General features: G+C 45.8%; 1 protein-coding gene across 1 annotated transcript in view; it reads left to right on the forward strand.

The window, feature by feature from the left end:
* The window catches only part of uvrag (UV radiation resistance associated gene), a 381,920-nt gene that overhangs the window by 344,091 nt on the left and 10,416 nt on the right, over positions 1-27,413 (forward strand). The window contains 1 exon segment of the mRNA XM_068033092.1: positions 13,503-13,594. Coding sequence (XP_067889193.1) covers positions 13,503-13,594 — 92 coding nt within the window.

The following is a 27,413-nucleotide window of genomic DNA, read 5'->3' on the forward strand; positions in this document are numbered from 1 at the left end:
AAGCATACTCTGCAGAGCAGCTGATGCGATCTGAGACATTTAGCTGGAGTATATAGCTGAAAAGAAGTGAGGTAAGATCATGGAGCGATTTATAATTTAGGATTTTTCACTTTGGGGATGAGGAGCCGGTGGAAGTCGACAGAACCTGAGGTGATGGGTGCATAGGACTTGGGATGTGAGCAAAGCCTCCACCAATCAGAGTCCGCTTGCCAACCCATCAGCACTCTCTCCTCATGCAGGATAAATTTGTTGTTTCCCTTACACTGGTATTCTTGCGGCTTGTCCTGATGAGTGCAAAACTAAAAGCTTTGACAAAATGTCTCTATTTTAAGCAACACTCAAGCAGATTTTGTGAAGGGTGGAGCTTAGAGGCTGGCTAACTGAGTTAGAGGTGAAACCATGCTTATTTTACAAAAGCAAAATACTGTGGATTCTGGAAATTAGAAATAAAAACAGAAAATGCTGCTAAGACTCAGCAGGTCTGGCAGCCTTCTGTCAACAGGGTTCCGATCAAGGGTCATCCGACCTGTAATATTAACTCCCTTTCTACCTCCACACATGCTGCCAGACAGAGGGGAGGGAAGGATGGGGAATATCAGCTACACGGTACATGAAACTGCCTCAAGTATTTCCAGCATTTTCTGTTGTTATTACATGTTTTTTCTAATTCATTCATGGAATATGAGCATCGCTGGTAAGGCCAGCATTTATTGCCCATCCCTAATTGTTCTCAGGAAGATTTGCCTTTCTTGAATACAACTGAGCAGATTGCTTAGACAGAGGGCAGTTAAGAGTCAACCACATTGTTGTGGGTCTGAAGTCATATGTCGGCCAGATCAAGTCAGGATGGCAGATTTCCTTCCCTAAAGGACATCAGTGAACCTATTATGTTTCTACAGTAGATTAGATTAGATTAGATATACAGCACTGAAACAGGCCCTTCGGCCCACCGAGTCTGTGCCGAACATCAACCACCCATTTATACTAATCCTACACTAATCCCATATTCCTAAGAAACATCCCCACCTGTCCCTATATTTCCCTACCACCTACCTATACTGGTGACAATTTATAATGGCCAATTTACCTATCAACCTGCAAGTCTTTTGGCTTGTGGGAGGAAACCGGAGCACCCGGAGAAAACCCACACAGACACAGGGAGAACTTGCAAACTCCACACAGGCAGTACCCAGAAGCGAACCCGGGTCCCTGGAGCTGTGAGGCTGCGGTGCTAACCACTGCGCCACTGTGCCGCCCTCAGTCCAGTCTAGTAGTTTCATAGGCACCATTACTGATGGTAGCTTTTTAGTTTCAGATGTATTCAGTTACTTGAATTTAGGTTTCCCAGCTGCCATGGTAGGATTTGAACTTGTGTCTCTGGATCGTTAGTCCAGGCCTTTGGATTACTTGTCCAGTAACATAACCGTGTTACCGTACCCTGCAGATGCGGTTTTTAGCAGCAGTGAAGATGAGACAAGGTTGGACCTAGGTAGGGTTGCAGAGATCATGGTGAAGGACTGGCTTATGGGGTTTAGAACTCAGCTGAGAATCAAACACAGCAGTTACACATCTAGACACTCCATGGTGCAATGCATTTGTGCTGGGGAACTTTGTGTGCTTAATACAGTCATGTTGTATATTGGGCTCCATTTATTGTGTATGTTAAAGACTGAAGTAAGCCACTGCTGAAACTACTAAACACAGTGGTGCTGGTAATATGGCCTGGGACCCTTACAGCTTAGCTTGCTCTTGAATTGTGCTTTGGAGTCCTTTGGAATAGTGATTCTCAAACTGAGGTCTGCGGATACCTTCCGGGGGACGACCTCCCAGGGCACCTTGGTCAAGAGAAAGTGAGTGAGCAACAGTCTGAGGAGAGTTCTACTCACTTGGGCTCCTGCTCTCCCCTTGCTCCTCTAGTGGTGTCTCCAAGCACTGCTGTCCCTGTGCTCCTACTCTCTCAGGGCTTCTGCCAAGGATAGACAAACTCTGCAGTGAGAAGCATGCACACCCATCTCACTGATACCTGTTTTCTTAAAAGCATTATTCAAACACTCTTTACATGGATCTTTTGGGCCTCCTTATCTCGAGAGACAATGGATACGCGCCTGGAGGTGGTCAGTGGTTTGTGAAGCAGCGCCTGGAGTGGCTATAAAGGCCAATTCTGGAGTGACAGGCTCTTCCACAGGTGCTGCAGAGAAATTTGTTTGTTGGGGCTGTTGCACAGTTGGCTCTCCCCTTGCGCCTCTGTCTTTTTTCCTGCCAACTACTAAGTCTCTTCGACTCGCCACAATTTAGCCCTGTCTTTATGGCTGCCCGCCAGCTCTGGCGAATGCTGGCAACTGACTCCCACGACTTGTGATCAATGTCACACGATTTCATGTCGCGTTTGCAGACGTCTTTATAACGGAGACATGGACGGCCGGTGGGTCTGATACCAGTGGCGAGCTCACTGTACAATGTGTCTTTGGGGATCCTGCCATCTTCCATGCGGCTCACATGGCCAAGCCATCTCAAGCGCCGCTGACTCAGTAGTGTGTATAAGCTGGGGATGTTGGCCGCTTCAAGGACTTCTGTGTTGGAGATATAGTCCTGCCACCTGATGCCAAGTATTCTCCAAAGGCAGCGAAGATGGAATGAATTGAGACGTCGCTCTTGGCTGGCATACGTTGTCCAGGCCTCGCTGCCGTAGAGCAAGGTACTGAGGACACAGGCCTGATACACTCGGACTTTTGTGTTCCGTGTCAGTGCGCCATTTTCCCCACACTCTCTTGGCCAGTCTGAACATAGCAGTGGAAGCCTTACCCATGCGCTTGTTGATTTCTGCATCTAGAGACAGGTTACTGGTGATAGTTGAGCCTAGGTAGGTGAACTCTTGAACCACTTCCAGAGCGTGGTCGCCAATATTGATGGATGGAGCATTTCTGACATCCTGCCCCATGATGTTTGTCTTCTTGAGGCTGATGGTTAGGCCAAATTCATTGCAGGCAGACGCAAACCTGTCGATGAGACTCTGCAGGCATTCTTCAGTGTGAGATGTTAAAGCAGCATCGTCAGCAAAGAGGAGTTCTCTGATGAGGACTTTCCGTACTTTGGACTTCGCTCTTAGACGGGCAAGGTTGAACAACCTGCCCCCTGATCTTGTGTGGAGGAAAATTCCTTCTTCAGAGGATTTGAACGCATGTGAAAGCAGCAGGGAGAAGAAAATCCCAAAAAGTGTGGGTGCGAGAACACAGCCCTGTTTCACACCACTCAGGATAGGAAAGGGCTCTGATGAGGAGCCACCATGTTGAATTGTGCCTTTCATATTGTCATGGAATGAGGTGATGATACTTAGTAGCTTTGGTGGACATCCGATCTTTTCTAGTAGTCTGAAGAGACCACGTCTGCTGACGAGGTCAAAGGCTTTGGTGAGATCAATGAAAGCAATGTAGAGGGGCATCTGTTGTTCACGGCATTTCTCCTGTATCTGACATGGATCACTTTTGTATTATGAGTATTATATATTATAAGTCGAGGCTCAGGGCCTCAATCCGGCCTCGGTCGCCCTTCCGCCGTCACAGCTGGGAAAGAAGCTCCGACGTGAGCTGGATGGCGACCACAAATGCAGCGTCAGCCTGGAGGACGCCGACATCGACGAGGCCGTGCAGGCTGTGGGCTGGCCCGCTCACCAGAGTCGCGACCCCCACCAACCTCCCCTACTCCCCCCACTCTCACCACCTCACACACCCCCTCCACCCCCTTTCTCCCCCGCACCACCTCCACCCTCTTTCTCCCCCCCCCCCCCCCACCCCCCCCTCTCCATGAAATCGCACAGTTTACTTGTTTGGCCCCTGCTCAGGGACAGGAGCTAACAACCCCACCGCCTTGTGGGCGACTCGGGAGAGACCAAGGCTAAGGGAGTTAACCCCAACACAAAATCCGGAGTGGAAACCCGAAGGCGATCATGTGCCACCTTTGGCATATTTCCGGCAGTTCCTGCAGACATACCGGTGCCAAACTTCGTGCTCTGCACTCCTTTGGACCGCACTAGGAAGGCTGAGAAGGGGGGTTTTGGCCTTGGGCAACTCACAACCTCTGTACATTCTGCCCAGGCGTGGAAAGGTCACTCCATAGTCATCTCACAGCGACCAAAACAACACGGAAGGCAGCACTTAGGGGTTATGCGTCCAGCTCAATTGGCCTAGTGATTGGGTGCCATGGGCTGCCTTTGTCGGTGGGAGAGGTCATCGCATCTCACTGGACAGCTATCGCCCGCTTCAAACCAGACAGCCCCCAGTCAGAAAGGTTCTGTCCCACCACAGTCCACCTGCTTCAATGGGTGCTTGGAGCTCAGGGTCATTGCCCGACAAGTGGACTGTAACACCGCACCAGACAGCGCGACAAAAAAAGGAAAGATGGTACCAGCCCTTTGTTCTTTGGAACGTCAGAACTATGTATCCTGGCCTGTCGGAAGACCTTGCACAAATCAACGACTCTCGGAAGACCGCCATCATTAACAATGAGTTCAGTAAACTCAATGTGAACATTGCAGCACTTCAGGAGACACGCCTCCCTGCGAGCGGATCTCTAAGAGAACAAGACTACACCTTCTACTGGCAGGGTAGGGATCCTGAAGAACCAAGACAGCATGGAGTGGGCTTCGCCATCAGAAACACTTTGCTCAGCATGATAGAGCCACCTTCAAATGGCTCGGAACGCATACTGTCCATCCGACTGCTCACTGCCTCTGGTCCAGTATACCTACTCAGCATCTATGCTCCAAAGCTCAGCTCCCCACCTGAATGTAAAGACCAGTTCTGCGAGGAACTCCATAATATCATTAGCATACCAAATACCGAACATTTGTTCCTGCTGGGGGTCTTTAACACAAGGGTTGGGGCCGACCATGACTCATGGCCCTCCTGCCTTGGGCGCTATGGCATTGGAAGGATGAATGAGAATGGACAGAGACTGCTGGAGTTGTGTACCTATCACAACCTCTGCATCACCAACTCGTTCTTTCATACTAAACCCTATCACCAGGTTTCATGGGAGCACCCAAGATCACATCGTTGACACCAGCTGGACCTCCTCGTCACAAGGCGAGCCTCTGTAAACAGTGTCCAAATCACACGCAGCTTCCACAGTGCGGACTGTGACACCGACCACTTCCTGGTGTGCAGCAAATTTAGTCTCAAACCAGAAAAGCTACATCACTCCAAGCAGAAGGGCCGCCCGCACATCAACGTTAGCAAAACCTATTACCCACAGCTGTTAGATAAGTTTCTAAATTCACTTGAAAAAGCCCTTCAAAACACTGCTGCAAGGGATGTAGAGACAAAGTGGGCCCACATCAGAGATGCCATCCATGACTCAGCAATGACCACCTTTGGCAAAGGTGAGAAGCAGAATGCAGACTGGTTTCAATCTCACTTTGAAGAGCTGGAACCTCTCATAGCTGCTAAGCGCACTGCACTGATGAACTACAAGAAAGCCCCCAGCGAGTTAACATCCGTAGCACTTAAAGTACCCAGAAGCGCTGCACAAAGACCAGCCAGGCGCGGTGCAAATGACTACTGGCAACACCTGTGCAGTCGTATTCAGCTGGCCTCCGACACCGGAAACATCAGAGGAATGTATGATGGCATTAAGAGAGCTTTTGGGCCAACCATCAAGAAGATCGCCCCCCATTCAAGTCTGAATCAGGGGTTACAATCACTGACCAACGTAAGCAAATGGACCTCTGGATGGAGCGCGACCTAGAACTGTACTCCAGGGAAAATGTTGTCACTGATACCGCCCTCAATGCAGCCCAGTCTCTGCCAGTCATGGATGAGCTGGACGAACAGCCAACAAAATCAGAACTCAGTGATGTCATTGATTCTCTAGTCAGTGGGAAAGCCCCTGGAAAGGATGGCATTACCCCTGAAATAATCAAGAGTGCCAAGCCTGCTATACTCTCAGCACTTCATGAACTGCTTTGCCTGTGCTGGGATGAGGGAGCAGTACCACAGGACATGCACGATGCCAATACCATCACCCTCTGTAAGAACAAGGCTGAACGCAGTGATTGCAACAACTACCGTGGAATCTCCCTGGTCAGCATAGTGGGGCAAGTCTTTGCTTGAGTCGTTTTAAACAGACTCCAGAAGCTGGCTGAGCGTGTCTACCCTGAGGCAGAGTGCGGCTTTTGAGCAGAGATCGACCATTGACATGCTGTTCTCTATTCGCCATCTACAGGAGAAATGTCGCCAACAACAGATGCCCCTCTACATTGCTTTCATAGATCTCACCAAAACATTTGACCTCGTCAGCAGACATGGTCTCTTCAGACTACTAGCAAAGATGGGATGTCCTCCAAAGCTATTGAGTATCATCACCTCATTCCATGACAATATGAAAGGCACAATTCAGCATAGAGGTGCCTCATCAGACCCTTTCCTATCCTGAGTGGTGTGAAACAGGGCTGTGTTCTCGCACCTACACTGTTTGCGATCATCTTCTCACTGCTGCTCTCAAATGCGTTCAAGTCTTAAGAAGGAATTTTCCTCCGCACAAGATCAGATAACGGGTTGTTCAACCTTGCCCGTCTTAGAGCGAAGACCAAAGTACGGAAAGTCTTCATCAGGGAACTCCTCTTTGCTGACGATGATGCATTAACATCTCACACTGAAGAGTGCCTGCAGAGACTCATCGACAGGATTGCGGCTGCCTGCAACAAATTTGGCCTAACCATCAGCCTCAAGAAGACAAACATCATGGGACAGGACGTCAGAAATGCTCCATCCGTCCATATCGGCAACCACGCTCTGGAAATGGCTCAAGAGTTCACCTGCCTAGGCTCAACTATCACCGGTAACCTGTCTCTCGATGCAGAAATCAACAAGCGCATGGGGAACGGCTTCCACTGCTCTGCCCAGACTGGCCAAGACGGTGTGGGAAAATGGTGCACTGACACAGAACACAAAAGTCCGAGTGTTTCTAGCCTGTATCCTCAGTACCTTGCTCTACGGCAGCAAGGCCTGGACAACGTATGTCAGCCAAGATGATGTCTCAACTCATTGCATCGTCGCTGCCTCCAGAGAATCCTTGGCATCAGGTGGCAGGACTGTATCCAACGCAGAAGTCCTCGAGGCGGCCAACATCCTCAGCATATACACCCTATTGAGCCAGCAGCGCTTGAGACGGCTTGGCCACGTGAGCCGCATGGAAGATGGCAGGATCCCCAAGGACTCATTGTACAGCGAGCTCGTCACTGGTATCAGACCCACCGGCCGTCCATGTCTCCGCTTTAAAGACGTCTGTAAAAGCGAAATGATGTCCTGTGACATTGACCACAAGTCGTGGGAGTCAGTTGCCAGTGATCGCCAGAGCTGGCGGGCAGCCATAAAGGCGGGGCTAAAGAGTGGCAAGTCGAAGAGACTTAGCAGTTGGCAGGAAAAAAGACAGAAGCGCAAGGGGAGAGCCAACTGTGTAACAGCCCCGACAACCAATTTTATCTGCAGCACCTGTGGAAGAATCTGTCACTCTGGAATTGGCCTTTATAGCCACTCCATTGACCACTTGTAGGCACTTACCCATTGTCTCTCGAAACAAGGAGGCCAAAGAAGAATTTAGGTGGTGTGGGTTTCCATGATTACTCATCTGTTTGAAAAAGGGGTCCTTGAAGAAAAAAAGTTTGAGAATCACTGCTTTAGACATCAGACATTGCTCAGAAGCTTTAATTGCTGCAGATGCTAGCACACCTAGATCCTGTAACATCAATGATCCTGCAATGCATCAATTTCACCACATAACTTTGGTTACAATCCTGTTACTTTTTGTAACAATCCAGACAACTATTTTGCTTTGGACCACTCTCAAATGCCACACTGAAGCCAGTGAAGGTGGGACCATGCTTGCAATTGATGCACAGTTAATTGTTTTTCAGATTTCCAAAAGCATGCTTTCTTTTTAATCTCAAGGTTTCAACAGGTCTTTTTAATTTTGCTCTGATTTGAAGCCTTGCACACAGTCGCAGTGGTCAGTGAATGTATTCATTATCAACTTTTGCACAACTTAAAACCAAGGCAGGAATTTAATATTGAGCTGGTGGCCCTGCCCACCGACTGAACAGTCAGGGGAGAGCCTGCCTCTGCCACGCCTGGAAGCCACGCTGCTATTTTGCATGGCCCAGGCCCTTAATTAGCCTTGGTCGGGGCTTCTGCCCCTTTGAGGCAGGAAGTCCCGCCTCCAAGAGCACTGACCAGTCAGAGGCCCGGCAGCTTTTTAGGCCCAGCAGTGCCACCAGGAGCAGTGACCACTGCTGGGACTGCACCCAGCAAGAGATACAATATACATCACCCTTCAGAGGTAAGTGGGGGTCTGACCTTGCTGGGGCCAATTGGGTAGGGGTTGGGGGGGGCTGTGGGTCAGAGCAGGGCAAGGGAGTAGCCCATGCTGCTCGGGGGGGCTCTCCATGGGGCACGGGGTGCAATCAGCAGGGCCCCCTTCCCAGCACACATGAAGGCTGCCAAGTATTATAGGGCGGCCTCCCCGGGCTGAAGTGCTCATCCGCTGATGGTATTAAGTGGCAATTAATTGGCCACTTAAGGGCCTCAATTGGCTTGGACGGGCCGGCATTTGCCACCTCCCTCGCCACTGATTAAATAGCAGTGGGAGCGGGTAAGTAATGGACACGGCACCCGCCACCTCCCACATAATTTTACACCCCCCAAAACACCACCTAGCCTGCTCGCGGGGTTGGGGGGGCGGTGCTTAATTTCCGACCAAAGTGTTTAATCAAATCCTTCGGTATAGCAGCACCTGTTCCCCTTGTATCTATGGCTAGCCTGCTCTAACTTGACTTTCGAGCTTTGTAACGAATGTAACCAAACTGCTGACGTAGGATTTGTAACAGCGATGCAGCTTGTCTTTATAAAATTATTTAGCCAGGTTGCAGATGTTCGGCTGTTTTAACTGCTTTGGCTCTGAAACTTACAAAGTGGAGATGTAGCACATGTATATTATCCAACTTTTATTACTCAACGGACATTTTGAAGACTTTGACTCTGAAAGTACATATCTTTACTTGCCAAAAGGTTGAATTATTTTAGTTTAAAATAACTCCAATACAAAAGCTACTCACAATCATATTGCCTTTGGGAGTCATAAGATAAGTGCATTACAAGGAGAGACAAGTTACTGGAAGAGACAAATTTTTTTTTTAGAGCAGTTATTAAGGGAGTCATAAACTATGCATTAGTATATGAAGAGCTGTGATAAATGGAAGGCAGCCCTGTGGTGCAGAGTGTACCTTTACCAAAACACTGCTAGTATTTACTGCACCTGAGATGTGTTGCTGATTCCGCTTTGGCTATTGGTGAAAGTTCCTAAGCAGACGTGCTGTTTCTGTGTAGGAAGGTGGACTGAGTCATCAGTTTGGCATCTCCAGATACCATTTACAGAATAGCATTGCCTGAAGCCTGGTTTTTAACACTGCTGCAGAAAGTAACTTCAAAAATGGCCATGAATAACCTACTACAAATGAACCAACAAACTTGCATCAACGTCCTCAGGATGTCCCAGAGCACTTTTACAGCCACTGAATCACTTTGAATTGTAGTCACTTGTTATGTAGACAAGTACAGTAGCTGATTTTCACACAGCAAGGTACCACAACAACATCAAGTTAATTGATCGGCTAATCTGTTTCTTGGTGTTGGTTGAAGTTGCCTTGTACTTGAGTGATGGCCTGGATTGTGCATTTAAATTCTGGATGAGGACTATGATTCTGACTCAGGTGAGGGTGCTGCACAGTGAGAGATAGTAGATTTTTTTTTTTATTCTTTCATTCATGGGATGTGGGCGTCACTGGCTTTGCCAGCATTAATTGACCTTGAGAAAGTGGTGGTGAGCTGCCTTCTTGAACTGCTGCAGTCCATGTGAGGTAGGTACACCCACAGTGCTGTTAGGAAGGGAGATCCAGGATTTTGACCCAGCGACAGTGAAGGAACGGAGATATAGTTCCAAGTCAGGATGATGTGTGACTTGGACGGGAACTTGCAGGTGGTGATGTTCCCATGCATCTGCTGCTCTCGTCCTTCAAGGTGGTAGAGGTTGCGGGTTTGGAAAGTGCTGTCTGAGGAGCCTCGGTGCATTGCTGCAGTGCATCTTGTAGATGGTACACACTGCTGCCACTGGTCGTCGGTGGTGGACGGAGTGAATGTTTGTGGATGGTGTGCCAATCAAGCGGGCTGCTTTGTTCTGGATGGTGTCGAGCTTCTTGAGTGTTGTTGGAGCTGCACCCATCCAGGCAAGTGGAGAGTATTCCATCACACTCCTGACTTGTGCCTTGTAGATGGTGGACAGGCACTGGGCAGTCATGAGGTGAGTTACTCGCTGCAGGATTCCTAGCCTCTGACCTGCTCTTGTAGCCATAGTATTAATATTAGAGATACAGCACTGAAACAGGCCCTTCGGCCCACCGAGTCTGTGCCGAACATCAACCACCCATTTATACTAATCCTACATTAATCCCATATTCCTACCAAACATTCCGACCTGTCCCTATATTTCCCTACCACCTACCTATACTAGTGACAATTTATAATGGCCAATTTACCTATCAACCTGCAAGTCTTTTGGCTTGTGGGAGGAAACCGGAGCACCCGGAGAAAACCCACGCAGACACAGGGAGAACTTGCAAACTCCACACAGGCAGTACCCGGAATCGAACCCGGGTCCCTGGAGCTGTGAGGCTGCGGTGCTAACCACTGCGCCACTGTGCCGCCCCAGTTAAGTTTCTGGTCAATGGTAGCCCCTAGGATGTTGATAGTGGGGGATTCAGCGATGGTAATGCCATTGAATGTCAACGGGAAATGGTTAGATTCTCTCGTGTTGGAGATGGTTATTGCCTGGCACTTGTGTGGTGCAAATGTTACTTGCCACTTATCAGCCCAAGCCTGGATGTTGTCATGGTCTTGCTGCATATGGACATCAGCTGCTAAAGTATCTGAGGTGTCTCAGATGGTGCTGAACATTGTTCATTCATCAGCCAACATCCCCACTTCTGACCTTATGATTGAAGAAAGGTCATTGATGAAGCAGCTGAAGATGGTTGGGCCTAGGACACTACCCTGAGGAGCTCCTGCAGTGATGTCCTGGAGCTCAGATGATTGACCTCCAACAAACACAGCCATCTTCCTTTGCGCTAGTTATGACTCCAACCAGCAGAGTGTTTTCACCCTGATTCCCATTGACCTCAGTTTTGCTAGGGCTCCTTGATGGCATACTCAGTCAAATGCTGCCTTGATGTCAAGGGCAGTCGCTCTCACCTCACCTCTGGAGTTCAGCTCTTTTGTCCATGTTTGAACCAAGGCTGTAATGAGGTCAGGAGCTGAGTGGCCCTAGCAGAACCCAAACTGAGCGCCACTGAGAAGTTTATTGCTAAGCAAGTGCTGCTTGGTGGCACTGTTGATACCTTCCATCACTTTACTGATGAATGAAAGTAGACTGATGGGGCAGTAATTGGTCGGGTTGGACTTGTCCTGCTTTTTGTGTACAGGACATAGCTGGACAATTTTCCACATTGCAGGGTAGATGCCAATGTTGTAGCTGTACGGGAACAGCTTTGCTAGGCGTGTGACAAGTTCTGGAGCACAGGTCTTCAGTACTATTGCTGGGATATTGTCAGGACCCATAGCCTTTGCAGTATCCAGTGCCTTCAGTCATTTCTTGATATTACGCAGAGTGAATCGAATTGGCTGAAGTCTGGCATCTGTAATGCTGGGGACTTCAGGAGGGGGCCGAGATGGATCATCAACTCGGCACTTATGGCTGAAGATTGTTGAAAATGCTTCTGCCTTACTTTTCGCACTGATGTGCTAGGCTCCCCCATCATTGAGGATGGGGATATTTGTGGAGCCACCTCCTCCAGTTAGTTGTTTAATTGTCCACCGCCATTCACAACTGCATGTGGCAGGACTGCAGAGCTTAGATCTGATCCGTTGATTATGGGATCGCTTAGCTCTGTCTATCGCATGCTGCTTAAGCAGTTTGGCACGCAAGTAGTCCTGGGTTGTAGCTTCACCAAGTTGACACCTCATTTTGAGGTATGCCTGGTGCTGCTCCTGGCATGCCCTGCTGCACTCTTCATTGACCCAGGGTTATTCTCCTGGCTTGATGGTAATGGTAGAGTGGGGGATATGCCAGGCCATGAGGCCCACAGCGCCTCATGGATACCCAGTTTTGCATTGCTAGATCTGTTTGAAATCTATCATTTAGCATGGCGATAGTGCCACACAACATGAAGGAGGGTATCCTCAATGTGAAGGCGGGACTTCGTCTCCACAACGACTGTGCGGTGGTCACTCTTACCAATACAGTCATGGACAGAAGCATCTGCGGCAGGGAGATTGGTGAGGACAAGGTCAAGTATGTTTTTCCCTCGTGTTGGTTCCCAGTTTAGCAGCTATGCCCTTTAGTACTCAGCCAACTCGGTCAGTAGTGGTGCTACCGAGCCACTCTTGGTGATGGACATTGAAGTCCCCCACCCAGAGTACATTTTGTGCCCTTGCTACCCTCAGTGTTTCCTCCAAATGGTGTTCAACATGGAGGAGTACTGACTCATCAGCTGAGGGAGGGCGGTAGGTGGGCATCAGTAGGAGGTTACCTTGCCCATGTTTGACTTGATTCCGTGAGACTTCATGGGGTCCAGAGTCGATGTTGAGGTCTCCCAGGGCAACTCTCTCCCTACTGTAGACCACTGTCCTGCCACCTCTGCTGGGTATGTCCTGTCCCACCTATACCCAGGGATAGTGATTGCAGTGTCTGGGACATTGTCTGTAAGGTATGATTCCGTGAGTATGACTGTGTCAGACTGTGAAGGTGAACAAGGTAAAAGAGACAAACTAAAATCCCGTCGGAGGGAAGAGCAGAACTACTTCAAGGTAGGCATTCCTGGAAGAGAAGTGGTAGTGAATTAAACACTAAAATAAAAGCAAAATACTGCAGATGCTGGAAATCTGAAATAAAAACAAGAAATGCTGGAACCACTCAGCAGGTCTGGCAGTATCTGTGGAAAGAGAAGCAGAGTTAACGTTTCGGGTCAGTGACCCTTCTTCGGACCAGCACTGGACACCATGCTCGAGGTACGGTCTGACCAGAGTTCTGTAAGTTTGCTTGCAGCTTCCTCTGACTTGTAGACTGTTCCATACTGTGTTCATGTTAGGGTTGCAATTGCAGCATATGGAATGTATCATTTTAATTCCTGCTGTGAAATAAAACAAAACTTTGAATACGCAGTTCATTGAGAAAGGTATGAATGGTTCAGTCTTTTTTGTGTTTGTGATATGTCTGTTGCTAACCCTTAATCTACAGCAAAGCCTTGTAGTAGTGTAACAATGCACTGGGAGGGGGTTTCAGGTGAAAAGCAGTCTGTTAATGCCTCTGTGCATGACCTTCATTTGATCGCAATTGGAAAAATGCGATGTTTGAAGATTAAAGCAATAGGAAAATAATAAACCTTGTGTTTGCATTTACAGCTAAGATACCAGCATGGCCTGTCGACACCAGATCTCCGGCAGACACTGCCTAACCTGAAAAATTTCCTGGAACAAGGGCTAATGGTGAGATGGTAAGTATTTAGTTCTTGCAATTAAGTCATGTTGTGGATCAGGTTAACTGTTGAATCAGTTTGGCACATGTAATATCAAAATCTGTGGGCAAGAGAACAGAACAATTATAGAATCAGTAAATGGTCAATACGACCAACAAATGTTTTTTTTTAATTCCTTCTTCCTTCACAAAGACAACAAATTGTTTCTCTGTGCTGGTTGTTTCAGTGGTTGCCCCTTGTTACATATTGAACAACTCTATTAGCCTTTTACTGAAAAGGTCTACATATAACTTATCTTCTTACTCCTAACCTGCTATTTGAACTCCTCTTCATTGTGAGCAGTTTAGTCAATTTTCCCCAATAATCTTGGAAATGTTCAGTTGAGCCATTTTAAAATATTCATTTTGCTAAAAAGCAAGTTCATCTTCCTTAGACTTAAAAACACCTATTGTTGCTCACCTGTGTACCCTCCCGTATCTGTTGAACCCATTTAAACCATTCAATTCAGTGATCTTCTCATATAACTTACTACACAGCGCCATTACCCTTTGCGTAGAAAAGCTCTGCTTTAAATTCCCTCCTTATTCCTAATTTATCTCCCCTGATATTCATGTAGATGCTATTAAGGGGAAGCTCGGTAAGTTCATGAGGGAAAAAGGACGAGAAGGGGTGAGATGAAGTAAGGTGGGAGGGGACTCATGTCAAACATAAACTGGCATAAAACTATTAGGCCAAATGTCTGTTCTTTTGATGGTAAAACTCTATGCAATTTTAACTCTCCGTGATAGTTAATATTTCGCCTTATCTAGTTGTCTATTCCAGTGATACGGAGCAGTTGCTTCACAGAGCCTTGATTTGTATGTATGTTGTGGGTCATGTGGGCAGGTGGAGTGCTTGGAGTTGTTCAGGGAGCAAATATGGCCTTTTTCCTCTGCCATTCACTCCAAACTCGGGTCTCAATTTTCCATCTGTCCTAACTCTCTCTCTGACATGGTCTTCCAGCTCGTCCCGTAGCAGTCACAGGATTCACCTCTGCTTCTCTCTGTCTTCTACTGGAGCGATGAACTGAATGACCTTTGCTCATTCTTCACGTTCCTGTGTCCATATTGCTGTCGTCTCCTTTAAAAGAGTTGAATGGAATGCGTTAATCTTTTACTAATAAAATACGGACTAATACAGGGTGTGCTGTGATACAGAGCACATTTTTAAGTGCACAATGCATCATTCTCTCAATAATACTTCCCCAACTGTGTAAGCGTGTTCTGTCAATATTTATTTAAATAGGTAGGGGAACTGCCAGATGCAGGATTGAAAAATGTATATCTGAATGTCAGAAAGCCTTGCATTGAGAGGCGTGAAAAAGCGTTCCATCAAACATCTCAAAGCATTTCACATACAGTGATTTACTTTGAAGTGCACAGACTGTTGTGTAGATAAGCACAGTAGCTACTTTGTGCACAGCAAGATTCCAGTAAGATCAGGAATGAATGATCAGTGTACTGCACACTGCTAGAGTAGCTTCCTGCTGAATTTTTAAGGGAGAAATGTTTCCTGTGTAAGACCATTCTCAAAGTCTCCTCTACTGTTGCACCTTGTTCTTACTAGAAGGGAGTTTTTGTTGGTTTTATTGCTTTTTTTGGGTGAAGGCTTTGGACCCTGACAATATCCCAGCTGTAGCACTGAAGACTTGTGCTCCAGAACTCACTGCACCCTTAGCCAAGCTGTTCCAGTACAGCTACAACACTGGCATCCATCCGACAATGTGGTAAATTGGCCAGGTAAGTCGTGCCAACAAAAAGCAGGACAAATCCAATCTAGTCAATTAGCACCCCATCAGTCTACTCAATCAGCAGCCAAGTGGAAGGGGTCATCAATGTAGCTATGAAGCACAACTTACTTTAGTAATAACCTGCTCTCCGATGCTCAGATGGGTTCCACCAGGGTACTCAGCTGCAGACCTCATTTACAGCCTTGGACACGAGCTGAATTCCAGAGGTGAAGTGAGAATGACTGCCCTTGACATCAAAGCAACATTTTACCAAGTGTGGCATCAAGGAGCCATAGCAAAATTGAAGCCTGAGAATCAGGGTCAAAAACCCTTCACTGGTTGGAGTCAGACCTAGCACAAAGGCAGATGGTTGTGGTTGTTGGAGGCCAATCATCTGAGCTCCAGGGCATCACTGCAGGTGTTCCTGAAGGCTGTGTCCTAGGCTCAACCATCAGCTACTTCATCAATAACTTTTACTCCCTTATAAAGTCAGAAGTGGCGATGTTCGCTGATGATTGTAAAGTGTTCCATACCATCCGTGACTCCTCAGATACTAAAGCAGTCTGCCCGCATGCAACAAAACCTAGACAACATTCAGGCTTCTGATAAGTGGCAAGTGACATTAATGCCACACAAGTGCAAGGCAATGACCATCTCCAACAAAAGAGAATCTAACCATCTCTCCTCGACATTCAACGGCATTACCATTGCTGAATCCCCCACTATCAATGTCCTGGGGGTTACCATTGACCAGAAACTGAACTGGAGTAGCCATATAAATGCTGTAGCTACAAGAGCAGGTCAGAGGCTAGGAATCCTGCAGCAAGTAACTCACCACCTGACTCCCCAAAGCCTGTCCACCATCAACATGGTACAAGTCGGAGTGTTACGGAATACTTTCCACTTGCCCGGATGCAGCTCCAGCAACTCAAGAAGCTTGGCACCATCCAGGACAAAGCAGCCTGCTTGACTGGCACCCCATCTACCACCTTAAACATTCACTCCCTCCACCATAAGTGCACAGTGGCAGTAGTGTGTACCATCTACAAGATGCACTGTAGCAACTTGCAAAGTCTCCTTTGACTGCACCTTCCAAACCTGCGACCTCTACCATCTAGAAGAGCAAGGGCAGCAGACACACAGGAACACCACCACCTGCAAGTTCCCCTCCAATCCACACAGCATCCTGACTTGGAACTATATCGCCATTCCTTCACTATCATTGAACAAAAAACTTGGAACTGCCCTCCCAGCTGTTCTGTGGATGTACTTAAACCAGATGGACTGCAGTGGTTCAAGGTGGCGGCTCACCACCACCTTCTCGAATGCAATTAGGGATCGGTAACAAATGCTGGCCTTGCCAGGGACACTTGCGTCCCATGAAAGAATTTTTTTTTTAAGTATCGCAATATTTCTTTTCTGTTTTCCCACTATGGCTAAGTAAGAAACCTGAAACCTGCTCCCAGGCAGCAGTATTTGTTAATACTACTCAGCTGAAGGAGTTTTGCCCAGAATTAATTTTGCCTACAGCTTCCCTTTTTCTCTTCCCCCACCCCCTTCCAAAAGGTAGGGTTGCTCTTGGTATCTTCCCATCTGGCACCTTGGCTGAGGTTGAGAATTTTTATGGCGAAATTGGCTCAACCCTACAGTACCACTTTGGTAATAACCATTTGTGCTCTAACTCCATCAAGTTGCCTTATCTTGAGTTTCTCTGTATAACACTTTCTAAAGTGCCATTGTAAAACTGCTTTCAGAAAGCCAAGATATTGTCTTAAACATTTGATTCCAATTTCACGACTTGGTTACATAAAATGAACAGATTGGTGTTTAATGCCCCAGTCTGTACTTAAATAACAGTGATGGGGTTCAAATAAATCGGCTTCCGTGTAGTATCTCATAAAAATGCAATCTGGAAATGTGTGCAGCTATCTTACAAAGATTATTTAGCATTATGCATATCTGTGTGCAATGAGGAAATATAAAACACAAAACCCAATAAGTTTTATTATTGCACCAACAATGCTTCTTGTGTAATACTGTTAATGGTGTCAGCCTTGACTCAATGAGTAGCACACTCGCCTCCAGGTCAGAAGATTGGAGGATCAAGTCTCACGCCAAGAGACTTGAGCACAAAATCTAGGCTGACACACCCAATACTGAGGGAGTGCTGCAATTTCGGAGGTGCTGTATTTTGGAGGACACATAAAACCGAGGAGGCCTCATCTGCCCTCGCAGGTGGACATACAAGGCCCAATAGCACTATTTTGGAGAACAGGGGAGTTCTCCCAGTGACTTGGCCGATTTGAATCTCTGTCAACATTGCCAAAACATTCAATGCCTCCACCACCAGTGCACCATGGCTGCAGTGTGTACCATCAACAAGATGCAACCAAGGCTCTTTCAATAGCATAGGAGCAGGAGTAGGCCATTCAGCCGATCGAGACTGCTCCGCCATTCAATGCGATCATGGCTGATCATCCACTTCAGTGCCTTTTTCCCACACTATCCCCATATCGCTTTATGTCATTGGTATTTAGAAATCAGTTAATCTCTACTTTAAACATATTCAATGACTGAGCTTCCACAGCCCTCAGGTAAAGAATTCCAAAGATTCACAGCCCTCTGCGTGTCTCGTGTTGACAGGCTGTGACTAGTAGGGTACTGCAAGGATCAGTACTTGGGGCCCCAGCTGTTCACAACATATATCAATGATTTGGATGTGGAGAGCGCATGTAATATTTCCAAGTTCGCAGATGACACAAGAATTCCAAAGGTTCACAACCCTCTGAGTAAAGAAATTTCTCCTCATCTCTGTCCTATGTGGCTTCCCCCTTATTTTGAAATTGTATCCCCTGGTTCTAGACTCCACAACCAGGGGAAACATCTTAACTGCATCTACCCTGTCTACCCCTTCAAGTATTTTGTAGGTTTCAATGAGATCACCTCTCATTCTTTGAAACTCTGGAGAATACGGACCCAGTTTCCCCAATGCTTCTTCATAGGACAGCCACGCCACACTGGGAACAAGTCTGGTGAACCTTCGTTGCACTCCCTGTATGGCAATAATATCCTTCCCACGGTAAGGTGACCAAAACTGCACACACTGCTCCAGGTGCAGTCTAACCAAGGTTCTATACATTTAAAGGAAGACTTCACTACTCATGTACTCAAATCCTCTTGCGATAAAAGCCAACATACCATTAGCCTTCCTGATTGTTTGCTGCGTCTGCATGTTAACTTTCAGTGATTTATTGGCGAGCATACCCAGGTCCCGTCATGCATCTACACTTTCTAATCTCTCACCATTTAAGAAATGCTCTGCACATCTGTTCCTCCTACCAAAATGGATAACCTCACATTCTTTCACATTATATTCCATCTGCCACTTTCTTGCCCACTTAGTAAGTCTGTCCAAATCCCCTTGAAACTGTTTTGCATCTTCCTCACAACACACATTCCCACCTAGTTTTGTGTCATCTCGAACTTGGAAATATTTCATTTGGTCCTCACATCCAGATCATTGATATATATATTGTGAACAGCTGGGGCCCAAGCACTGATCCTTGCAGTATCCTACTAGTCACAGCCTGCCAGCGCGAGAATGACCCATTTATTCCTCCTCTGTTTTCTTTAAAGCCCATGACCTCTACCACCTAGAAGGACAAGGGAAGCAGATGCATGGGAACACCACCTGCAAGTTCCCCTCTAAGTAACACACCATCCTAACTTGGAAACATATTGCCATTCCTTCACTGTCATTGGGTCAAAATCCTGGAACTCGCTTGACTGTTGGTATACTTATACCACACGGACTGCAGTGATTCAAGAAGGCGGTGGGAAGAGCAATATTTGCTGGCCTTGCAAGTGAACACATCCCATGAACTGAAGAATTAAAAAAAACTTGTCATGTCTCTCCCTGGAGCTTGCTGTGCATAAATTTGCTGAGCATTGCCTACATTACAACAGTGAAGACACTTTTGTGTGTAGTGCGTTTTGCAATGTCCCTAAGGACATGAAAGGCTCTGTGTAATTTTTTTCTTCATGTTTTATCACCTCAGATTGCATTTACTACCATTGCAGACCTGTGACCTACCAGTACTCCACTCTAGTGTTACACAGAGTAAAATATTCAAGACAGAGCCCACATTTGGGAGGGCAAACTACACAATTCAAGTGTGCATGGTGTGAACATCAGGGAGGGGGAAAGTTAAATGGACTTTGCTATTGTCGAACAGGTTTCAGGTTCTTTCAGCTTCTTTGGATGAGAGTTAGGGCTGCAGGGTTGATGAGCAACCTGACCATAACACCATGGTGCAGGAAGCCATTCAACTGGAGGGAGAAAAAAGGAATGTTATGGTAGTAGGGGACAGTATATTTAGAGGGATTGACACTCTTCTCTGCAGCAAAGAGCGAGAGTCCAGAGGGTTGTGTTGCCTGTCCAGTGCCAAGGTTGGGGACATCTGCATAGGGCTAGAAAGGAACTTACAGTGGGAGGGGGAAGATCCAGTCGTTGTGGTCCATGTAGGTACCAATAACATAGGCAGGATAAGGAAAGAGGTTCTGCATAGTCAGTATGAGGAACTAAGTGCCAAATTAAGAAGCAGAACCTCAAAGGTAATAATCTCTGGATTAGTACCTGAGCCGCATGCAGATTGGCATAGGGAAAATAAGTTTAGAGAAATTAATGCGAGGCTCAAAGACTGGTATTATAGAAATGGGTTCCGGTTCGTGGGGCATTGGCACCAGTACTAGGGAAAGTGGTGGTTGTACTGTTGGAACGGTCTACACCTGAACTGTGCTGAGGCCAGTGTTCTAGCGAGCTGCACAACTAGGGAAGTAGAGACGGTTTTAAACTGTAAAGTGGGAGCAAGGGATCAAATTTGGGAAGATATGGTAAATCAAGGAGTAGGGACAAGGCAAGAGAGAAAGTTATTAATATGGGAAATGGTGAACAGACTGTGACAGTAAAGGACAGTGTGTATAAATCTAAGAGTAAATCAACAGATAAGGCTGAAGGTTACAAAATAATACAAGTATCTGAATGCACTTAGCATTCAAAACAAAACAAATGAACTGAGAGCACAAATAGAACTAAATAAGTACGATCTGATAGCCATTACAGAGACATGGCTGCAGGATGACATAGATTGGGACCTGAATATTGAAGGGTACATGACATTTAGGAGGGACAGGAAGCTAGGAAAAGGTGGAGGGGTAGCTCTGTTAATTAATGATGCCATTAGTGCAGTAGAGAGGGATGACCTAAGTTCAGGAGATCAGGATGTAGAAGCAGTTTGGGTAGAGATGAGAAATCATAAAGGCAAAAAGTCACTTGTGGGAGTGGTGTACAGGCCACCTAACATTAACCACACTGTAGGACAGGGTACAAAGGAAGAAATAATGGCAGCTTGTCAGAAAGGCACTGCGATTATTAGGGGGATTTTAACCTACATATAGACTGGAAAAATCAGATGGGCAGAGGTAGCCTAGATGAGGAGTACATAGAATGTTTTTGGATAATTTCTTGGAACAACACATTCTGGAGCCAACCGGAGAGCAGGCTATACTAGACCTGGTATTGTGCAACGAGATAGGATTAATTAACGACCTCATAGTTAAGGCGCCCCTAGGTAGCAGTGATCATAATATGATTGAATTTTACATTCAGTTTGAGGGAGAGAAGAGTGGGTCCAAGACCAGTATTTTAAACTTAAATAAGGGCAATTATGAGGGCATGAAAGCAGAGCTAGCTAAAGTGAACTGACAAATCAGGTTGAGGGATAGGTCAATAGGGATGCAGTGGTAGACATTTAAGGGGATATTTCAGAATACACAGAATAGATGCAATTCAACGAGAAAGAAAAATTCCAAGAGTGGGACCCACCATCTGTGGTTAACTAAAACGCTGAAAGAAAGTATCAAACATAAAGAAAAAGCCTATAATTGCGCAAAGATGGGAGGCAGGTCAGAAGAGTGGGCAGAATATTAAAAAACAGCAATGAATGACTGAAAGATTGATAAGGTAAAATTAGGGTACGAGAGAAAGCTAGCTCGAAATATAAAGACCGATAGTAAGAGTTTCTATAGATATTTTAAAAAGAAAAGTTAACAAAGTGAGTGTTGGTCATATAGTAAGTGAGTCTGGGAAATTAATAGTGGTTAATAAGGAGATGGCAGATGAATTGAACAGATATTTTGCATTGGTCTTCACTATTGAGGATACAAGTAACATCCCAGTATTAGCTGTACGTCAGGAAATGGAAAGGAGCGAGGTGTTGGAAGTTTTAAAACGCATTAAGGTGGATAATTCCCCAGGGCCTGACCAGATGTATCCTAGGATGCTATGGGAAGCAAGGGAGGAGATTGCTGGGGCCCTGGCAGAGATTTTTGTGCCATCGTTAGCCACGGGTTAGGTACCAGAAGACTGGAGGATAGCTAATGTTGTGCCTTTATTTAAGAAGGGCAGCAGGGAGAAGCCAGGGAGCTACAGGCCAGTGAGCCTTACATCAGTGGTGGAAAAGTTATTGGAAGGGATTCTGAGAGACAGGATTTATATGCATCTGGAAAGGCATGGTCTGATTAGGGACAGTCAGCATGGCTTTGTGCGTGAGAAATCATGTCTCACGAATTTGAGTAAATTTTTTGAGAAGATGACCAAGAGGATTGACGAGGCCAGGGCGATGGATGTTGTCTACATGGACTTTAGCAAGGCCTTTGGCAAGGTCCCGCATGGTAGGCTGGTCCGGAAGGTTCGAGCACATGGGATCCAGGGTGAGCTAGCCAATTGGATACAAAATTGGCTTGGTGATAAGAGGCAGAGTGTGGTAGTGAAGGATTGTTTTTCAGATTGGAGGCTGGTGACCAGTGGTGTGCCGCAGGGATCGGTGCTGGGCCCTCTGTTGTTTGTCATATATATTAATGACTTCGATGTGAATGTAAGGGGCATGATTAGTAAGTTTGCAGATGACACCAAAATTGGTGGTATAGTGGGCAGTGAAGAAGGTTGTCTAAGGTGACAACAGGATATAGATCAACTGGAAAAGTGGGCAAGGGAGTGGCAAATGGAATTTAACACAGACAAGTGTGAAGTGATGCATTTTGGGAAGTTAAACCAGGGCAGGATGTATACAGTGAATGGCAGGGCCCTGGGGAGTGTTGTTGAGCAGAGAGACCTTGGGGTGCAAGTACATAGTTCCTTGAAAGTGGCAACGCAAGTAGACAGGGCGGTGAAGAAGGCATATGGCATGCTTGCCTTTGTCGGCCGAGGCATTGAGTACAAGAGTTGGGATGTTGTGTTACAGTTGTACATAACGTTGGTTAGGCCGCATTTGGAGTACTGTGTGCAGTTCTGGTCACCGCACTACAGGAAAGATGTGATTAAGCTAGAGAGGGTGCACAAAAGATTCACAAGGATGTTGCCCGTTATAAAGAGAGATTGGATAGGGTCTGTTTTCCCTGGAGCGAAGGAGGCTGAGAGGGGACCTGATAGAGGTATATAAAATTATGAGAGGCATAGATAGGGCAGATATCCAAAGTCTGTTTCCCGTGGTAGGGGGTGACTAAAACTAGAGGGCATTGATTTAAGTTGACAGGGAGGAGGTTTAAAGGGGATCAAAGGGGTAAATTTTTCACACAAAGAATAGTGGGTATCTGGAATGAGCTGCCTGAGGAGGTGGTGGAGGCAGGAACAGTAGTGACATTCAAGAGACATATGGATAAGTACTTGAATGAGAAAGGCATAGAGGGATATGGAATTAATGCAGGCAGGTGGGATTAGTGTAGATGGGCATTATGGTCGGCATGGACGCGGTGGGCCGAAGGGCCTGTTTCTATGCTGTACGACTCTGACTCTTGTACTCAAGAAAATTACAATCAGCAGGGAAGTGGTACTGAACAAATTGTTGGAGCTGCAGGCTGGCAGGTCCCCGGGTCCTGATGGACTTCATCATAGGGTGTTAAAAGAAGTGGCTAGTGAGATAGTTGATGCGTTTGTTTTAATTTTCCAAAATTCCCTAGATTTGAGGAAGGTTCTGTTAGATTGGAAAATAGCAAATATTTGAAAAGGGAGGGAAAAGGAAAGCAGGAAACTACAGGCCGGTTAGCTTAACATCTATCTTGGGGAAAATGTTAGAAGCTATTATTGAAGACTTTATAGTAGGGCATTTAGAAAAATTCAAGGTAATCAGGCAGAGTCAACATGGTTTTGTGAAAGACAAATCATGTTTAACCCATGTATTGGAGTTCTTTGAAGGAGTTACATGTGCTGTGAATAAAGGGGAACTGGTGGATGTATTGTACTTAGATTTCCAGAAGGCATTTGATGAAGTGCCACATCAAAGGTTATTGCAGAAAATAAAAGCTCCTGGTGTAGGGGTTAACATATTGTCATGGATAGGAGATTGGTTAGCTAACAGGAAACAGAGTAGGCATAAATGGGTCATTTTCTGTTTGGCAAGATGTAACAAGTGGTGTGCCACAGGGATCTTTGCTGGGGCCTCAACTTTTTACAATTTATATAAATGACTTAGATGAAGGAACCAAAGGTATGGTTGCTAAATTTGCTGGTGACACAAAAATAGGTAGTAAAATAAGTTGTGAAGAGAACATAAGAAGGCTGCAAAAGGATATAGATAGGTTAAGTGAGTGGGCAAAGACCTGGCAAATGGAGTATAATATGGGAAAGTGAGAAATTGTCCACTTTGGCAGGAAGAATAAAAAAGAAGCATATTATCTAAATGGTGAGAGATTGCGGAGCTCTGAGATGCCGAGGGATCTGGGTGTTCTAGTGCATGAATCACAAAAGGTTAGTATGCAGGTACAGCACGTAATTAGGAAAGCTAATAGAATGTTATCGTTTATCGTGAAGGGGGGAATTGAATACAAAAGTAGGGAGGTTATGCTTCAGCTATACAGGGCATTGGTGAGACTACATCTGGAGTACTGTGTACAGTGCTGGTCTCCTTATTTAAAGAAGGATGTAAATGCTTTAGAAGCAGTACAGAGGTGGTTTACTGGACTAATACCTGGAATGGGCGGGCTGTCGTATGAGGAAAGGTTGGACAGGCTAGGCTTGTATCCACTGGAATTTAGAAGAGTAAGAAGTGACTTGATTGAAACATACAAGATCCTGAAGGGTCTTGACAGGGTGGATGTGGAAAGGATGTTTCTCCCTGTGGGAGAATCTAGAACTTGGAGTCACTGTTTAAAAATAAATGGTCGCCCATTTAACACCGAGATGAGGAGAAATTTTTCTCTGAAGGTCATGAGTCTTTGGAATTCTCTTCCTCTAAAGGCGGTGGAAGCAGAGTCTTTGAATATTTTTAAGGCAGAGGTAGATAGATTCTTGAGCAAGGGGTGAAAGATTATCGAGGGTAGGTGGAAATGTGGAGTAATCAGTTCAGCCATGAACTTCTTGAATGGCGGAGAAGGCTCGAAGGGCCGAGTGGCCTACTCCTGCTCCTAATTCGTATGTTTGTATTATAAAACAAGTCTTAACCAGTAAACATAAAGATTTAAATATGAAACTTCCCTTTTTACCTTAGCCCTACACACACAGAGTATTGGTTAACCAGAAAAATAAAGGAATTTTTGTTTTTAGAGCTCTATTACAGACAGAAAAGAACACTTGGGCTGAATACTTGCTCATTCTTGAAGAAACAGCAAATGAGATACGTTGTGTTCCAAAAACCTGCATACAGTCTGGTCTCACAGTACACGTAGACGGGTCACCGGGATCTTTCAGAACAGTCCTTTTCAGGTGGCATTCGGAATTAATTTAGCAGGCTTTTCTTCAAAGACAGGAGATGAGATGAGTTGATACAGTGGACTTCTCTGGGGTTTTTTTTTAAGAGAGGTGCTGGAAATCTGAACTGGGTTACGGCCTTCTCTCCTTCCTTGGGAATTCTCTTTTCTCCTGGGAAGTTCTCTCCCTTTTTATACAATTCAATCCAAAACAATTCAAAAGTGAAAAACAACAGGAAGTCAGCCTTTTGACCTCCATCAATCTTGACCTGTCATTTCTTTGTAAACAACTTCTCCGGGTGTCCGAAGTTCTCTGTTTATTGAGCTATAAGTCAGGTGGTTTCCCAGAAAGGCTTGTTTTCTTGCAAGGTCTCTCAGTGACCCTTTTAAAAAGCATTTCCAGGGACTGTTTTTTAAAGTGGCCTTTACCTAACTCTTTTTGAAAACTCCAAAGTTTAGCACTTCAATCTTTCAAAATGAATCCTCAAACAATATATTCAACAAAACACAGAGGCACTTTTGTAACAATGTATAAAGTACTGAGTTTTTATCTCCATTTTGAAGTTCTGTCGACCACGGAACAGGAAACTAAAACAACATAGTTTCTGTAAAAACCCTTTACCAAAAAATGACTACCAAATACTCAGTTTGAATAAAGATCTGAGCCAGCATGGTTCAGATGTCTAAGTATGGAGACCTTGCTCTGTATTAAACGTATCTCTCTTGGAGGAGAAATGTGCTGTTTGATTTGGAACGACTTTGGCTTAGGGCATTGCACAAAGCATATTTGAAGATCGTGAGGGAGAAGACTGATGAAGAGTAGCGTGAGAGAGATTCAGTTCATTATCTAAACTCTGCCATTCAGCCAAACAATCGGATCCAGTTTGACTGAGCAGCTGTCTTTGTGTGGGATGCCAACACTCAGCCAATCAGAGAGTTTTACAGTGCATCTCAACCATCTATTCCCACCTAAAAACACAAATGTGACTAAGCTTCACCAAGATACCAGAGGTATGTGGCCAAGTGCTTCCCTATCTTTTCAGAAGGTACGGAGCAGCAGGAGGAGAGTAAACCTGTCTTGAAAATGAATTCTGGGCCACATCCTGTTTCCAATAAAGAGTGGTATTAATAATTACTACTGCCTAGGAGTATATTTCAGGTTTCCTACTCAAGCTGCAGGGACAACCAAAATTACTAATTCTTAACGTATCTCCATGCCCTGTTTATGCCTTTATCTGTATATTTTTCTCTGCAATCTGCCTGCCTGCCTGTGGGATATGCAAGTTTCTCTTTCTGGCAGTGAGATAACCAAGACACTGCAATGGAGGTGGATGTCATCTTAGAATTTATAAGGTAGAGAAAGCCCTCTATTAAAACTAGGAAGTTTAATTGAGACCTGTCATTACCCATCCGAATGCTGGGATAGCCATACATCCAAAGATGTCTCCTACTGGAGAGTAAGAAAGCATAAAATTGACCATGTTTCTTGGTTTGGCAAGCAAAGTCATTCTTTTTCTAACACTTAGAAGACATTGTGCAATAAGGTTAGCTGCCTTTGAATAGCCCAACTATTTTAGCAGTTTGCTTATATCTGAAGTATTTTAATGCATTCAAGTTGATGGTCTTATGAGCTCAGAAGAGACGATTAACTTTAAACAAGAAATATGAACTAAAGGCCGGCTACCCGACCCGAACCCTACGGGATCTGACGACGTGTCTGGTTCGGGTCAGGTCACACTTCCAGGTCTGGCATCGGGCTCGGCTCGGCTCGGACACTATCGCAACCTCAGTTAAGTGGTTCCAATGTTGATGTAATTTTTGGACGAGAAAGGTGGTTTTGTTAGTTACTTTAAGCTTGTGCAGATCAGCAACAAAGTGAAAAAGGAAGGTAGGTTAACTGATAGTTGGGTCAGACGCGGGAAAAAGACTGGTCGGGCTCAAGGTCAGATGTGGTTCTGTCGGGCTCGGGTCGGGTTTCATTTGCAGACCCGAGCTGGCCTTGGTCTCTATTACAATAAATAAAAGTATTTCCTTTTAACTTAGTAACACTCAGAAACCCACACTATAGTTATGCATTAGTGTTCTCATCAAAAAAAGTATTCTTGCCATTAAAAGTCCAAACTCTTCCCAGCGCAATGCATTGGATCTCCATGTCCTTCTCAAAGCCAGTGTCCTCTTCGCTTACTTCTTCCAGAGCACATTGCTGTGGATCTGTGACTCCAGATCCACAGCAATGTGGTTGACTCTAACATGCCCTTGAAATGGCCCAGCAAGCCACTCGGTTCAAGGGCAATTAGGGATGGGCAATAAATGCTGGCCTGGTCTGCA

This window comes from Heterodontus francisci, chromosome 6 (assembly GCF_036365525.1).
Source record: "Heterodontus francisci isolate sHetFra1 chromosome 6, sHetFra1.hap1, whole genome shotgun sequence".
Lineage (NCBI taxonomy): Eukaryota > Metazoa > Chordata > Chondrichthyes > Heterodontiformes > Heterodontidae > Heterodontus > Heterodontus francisci.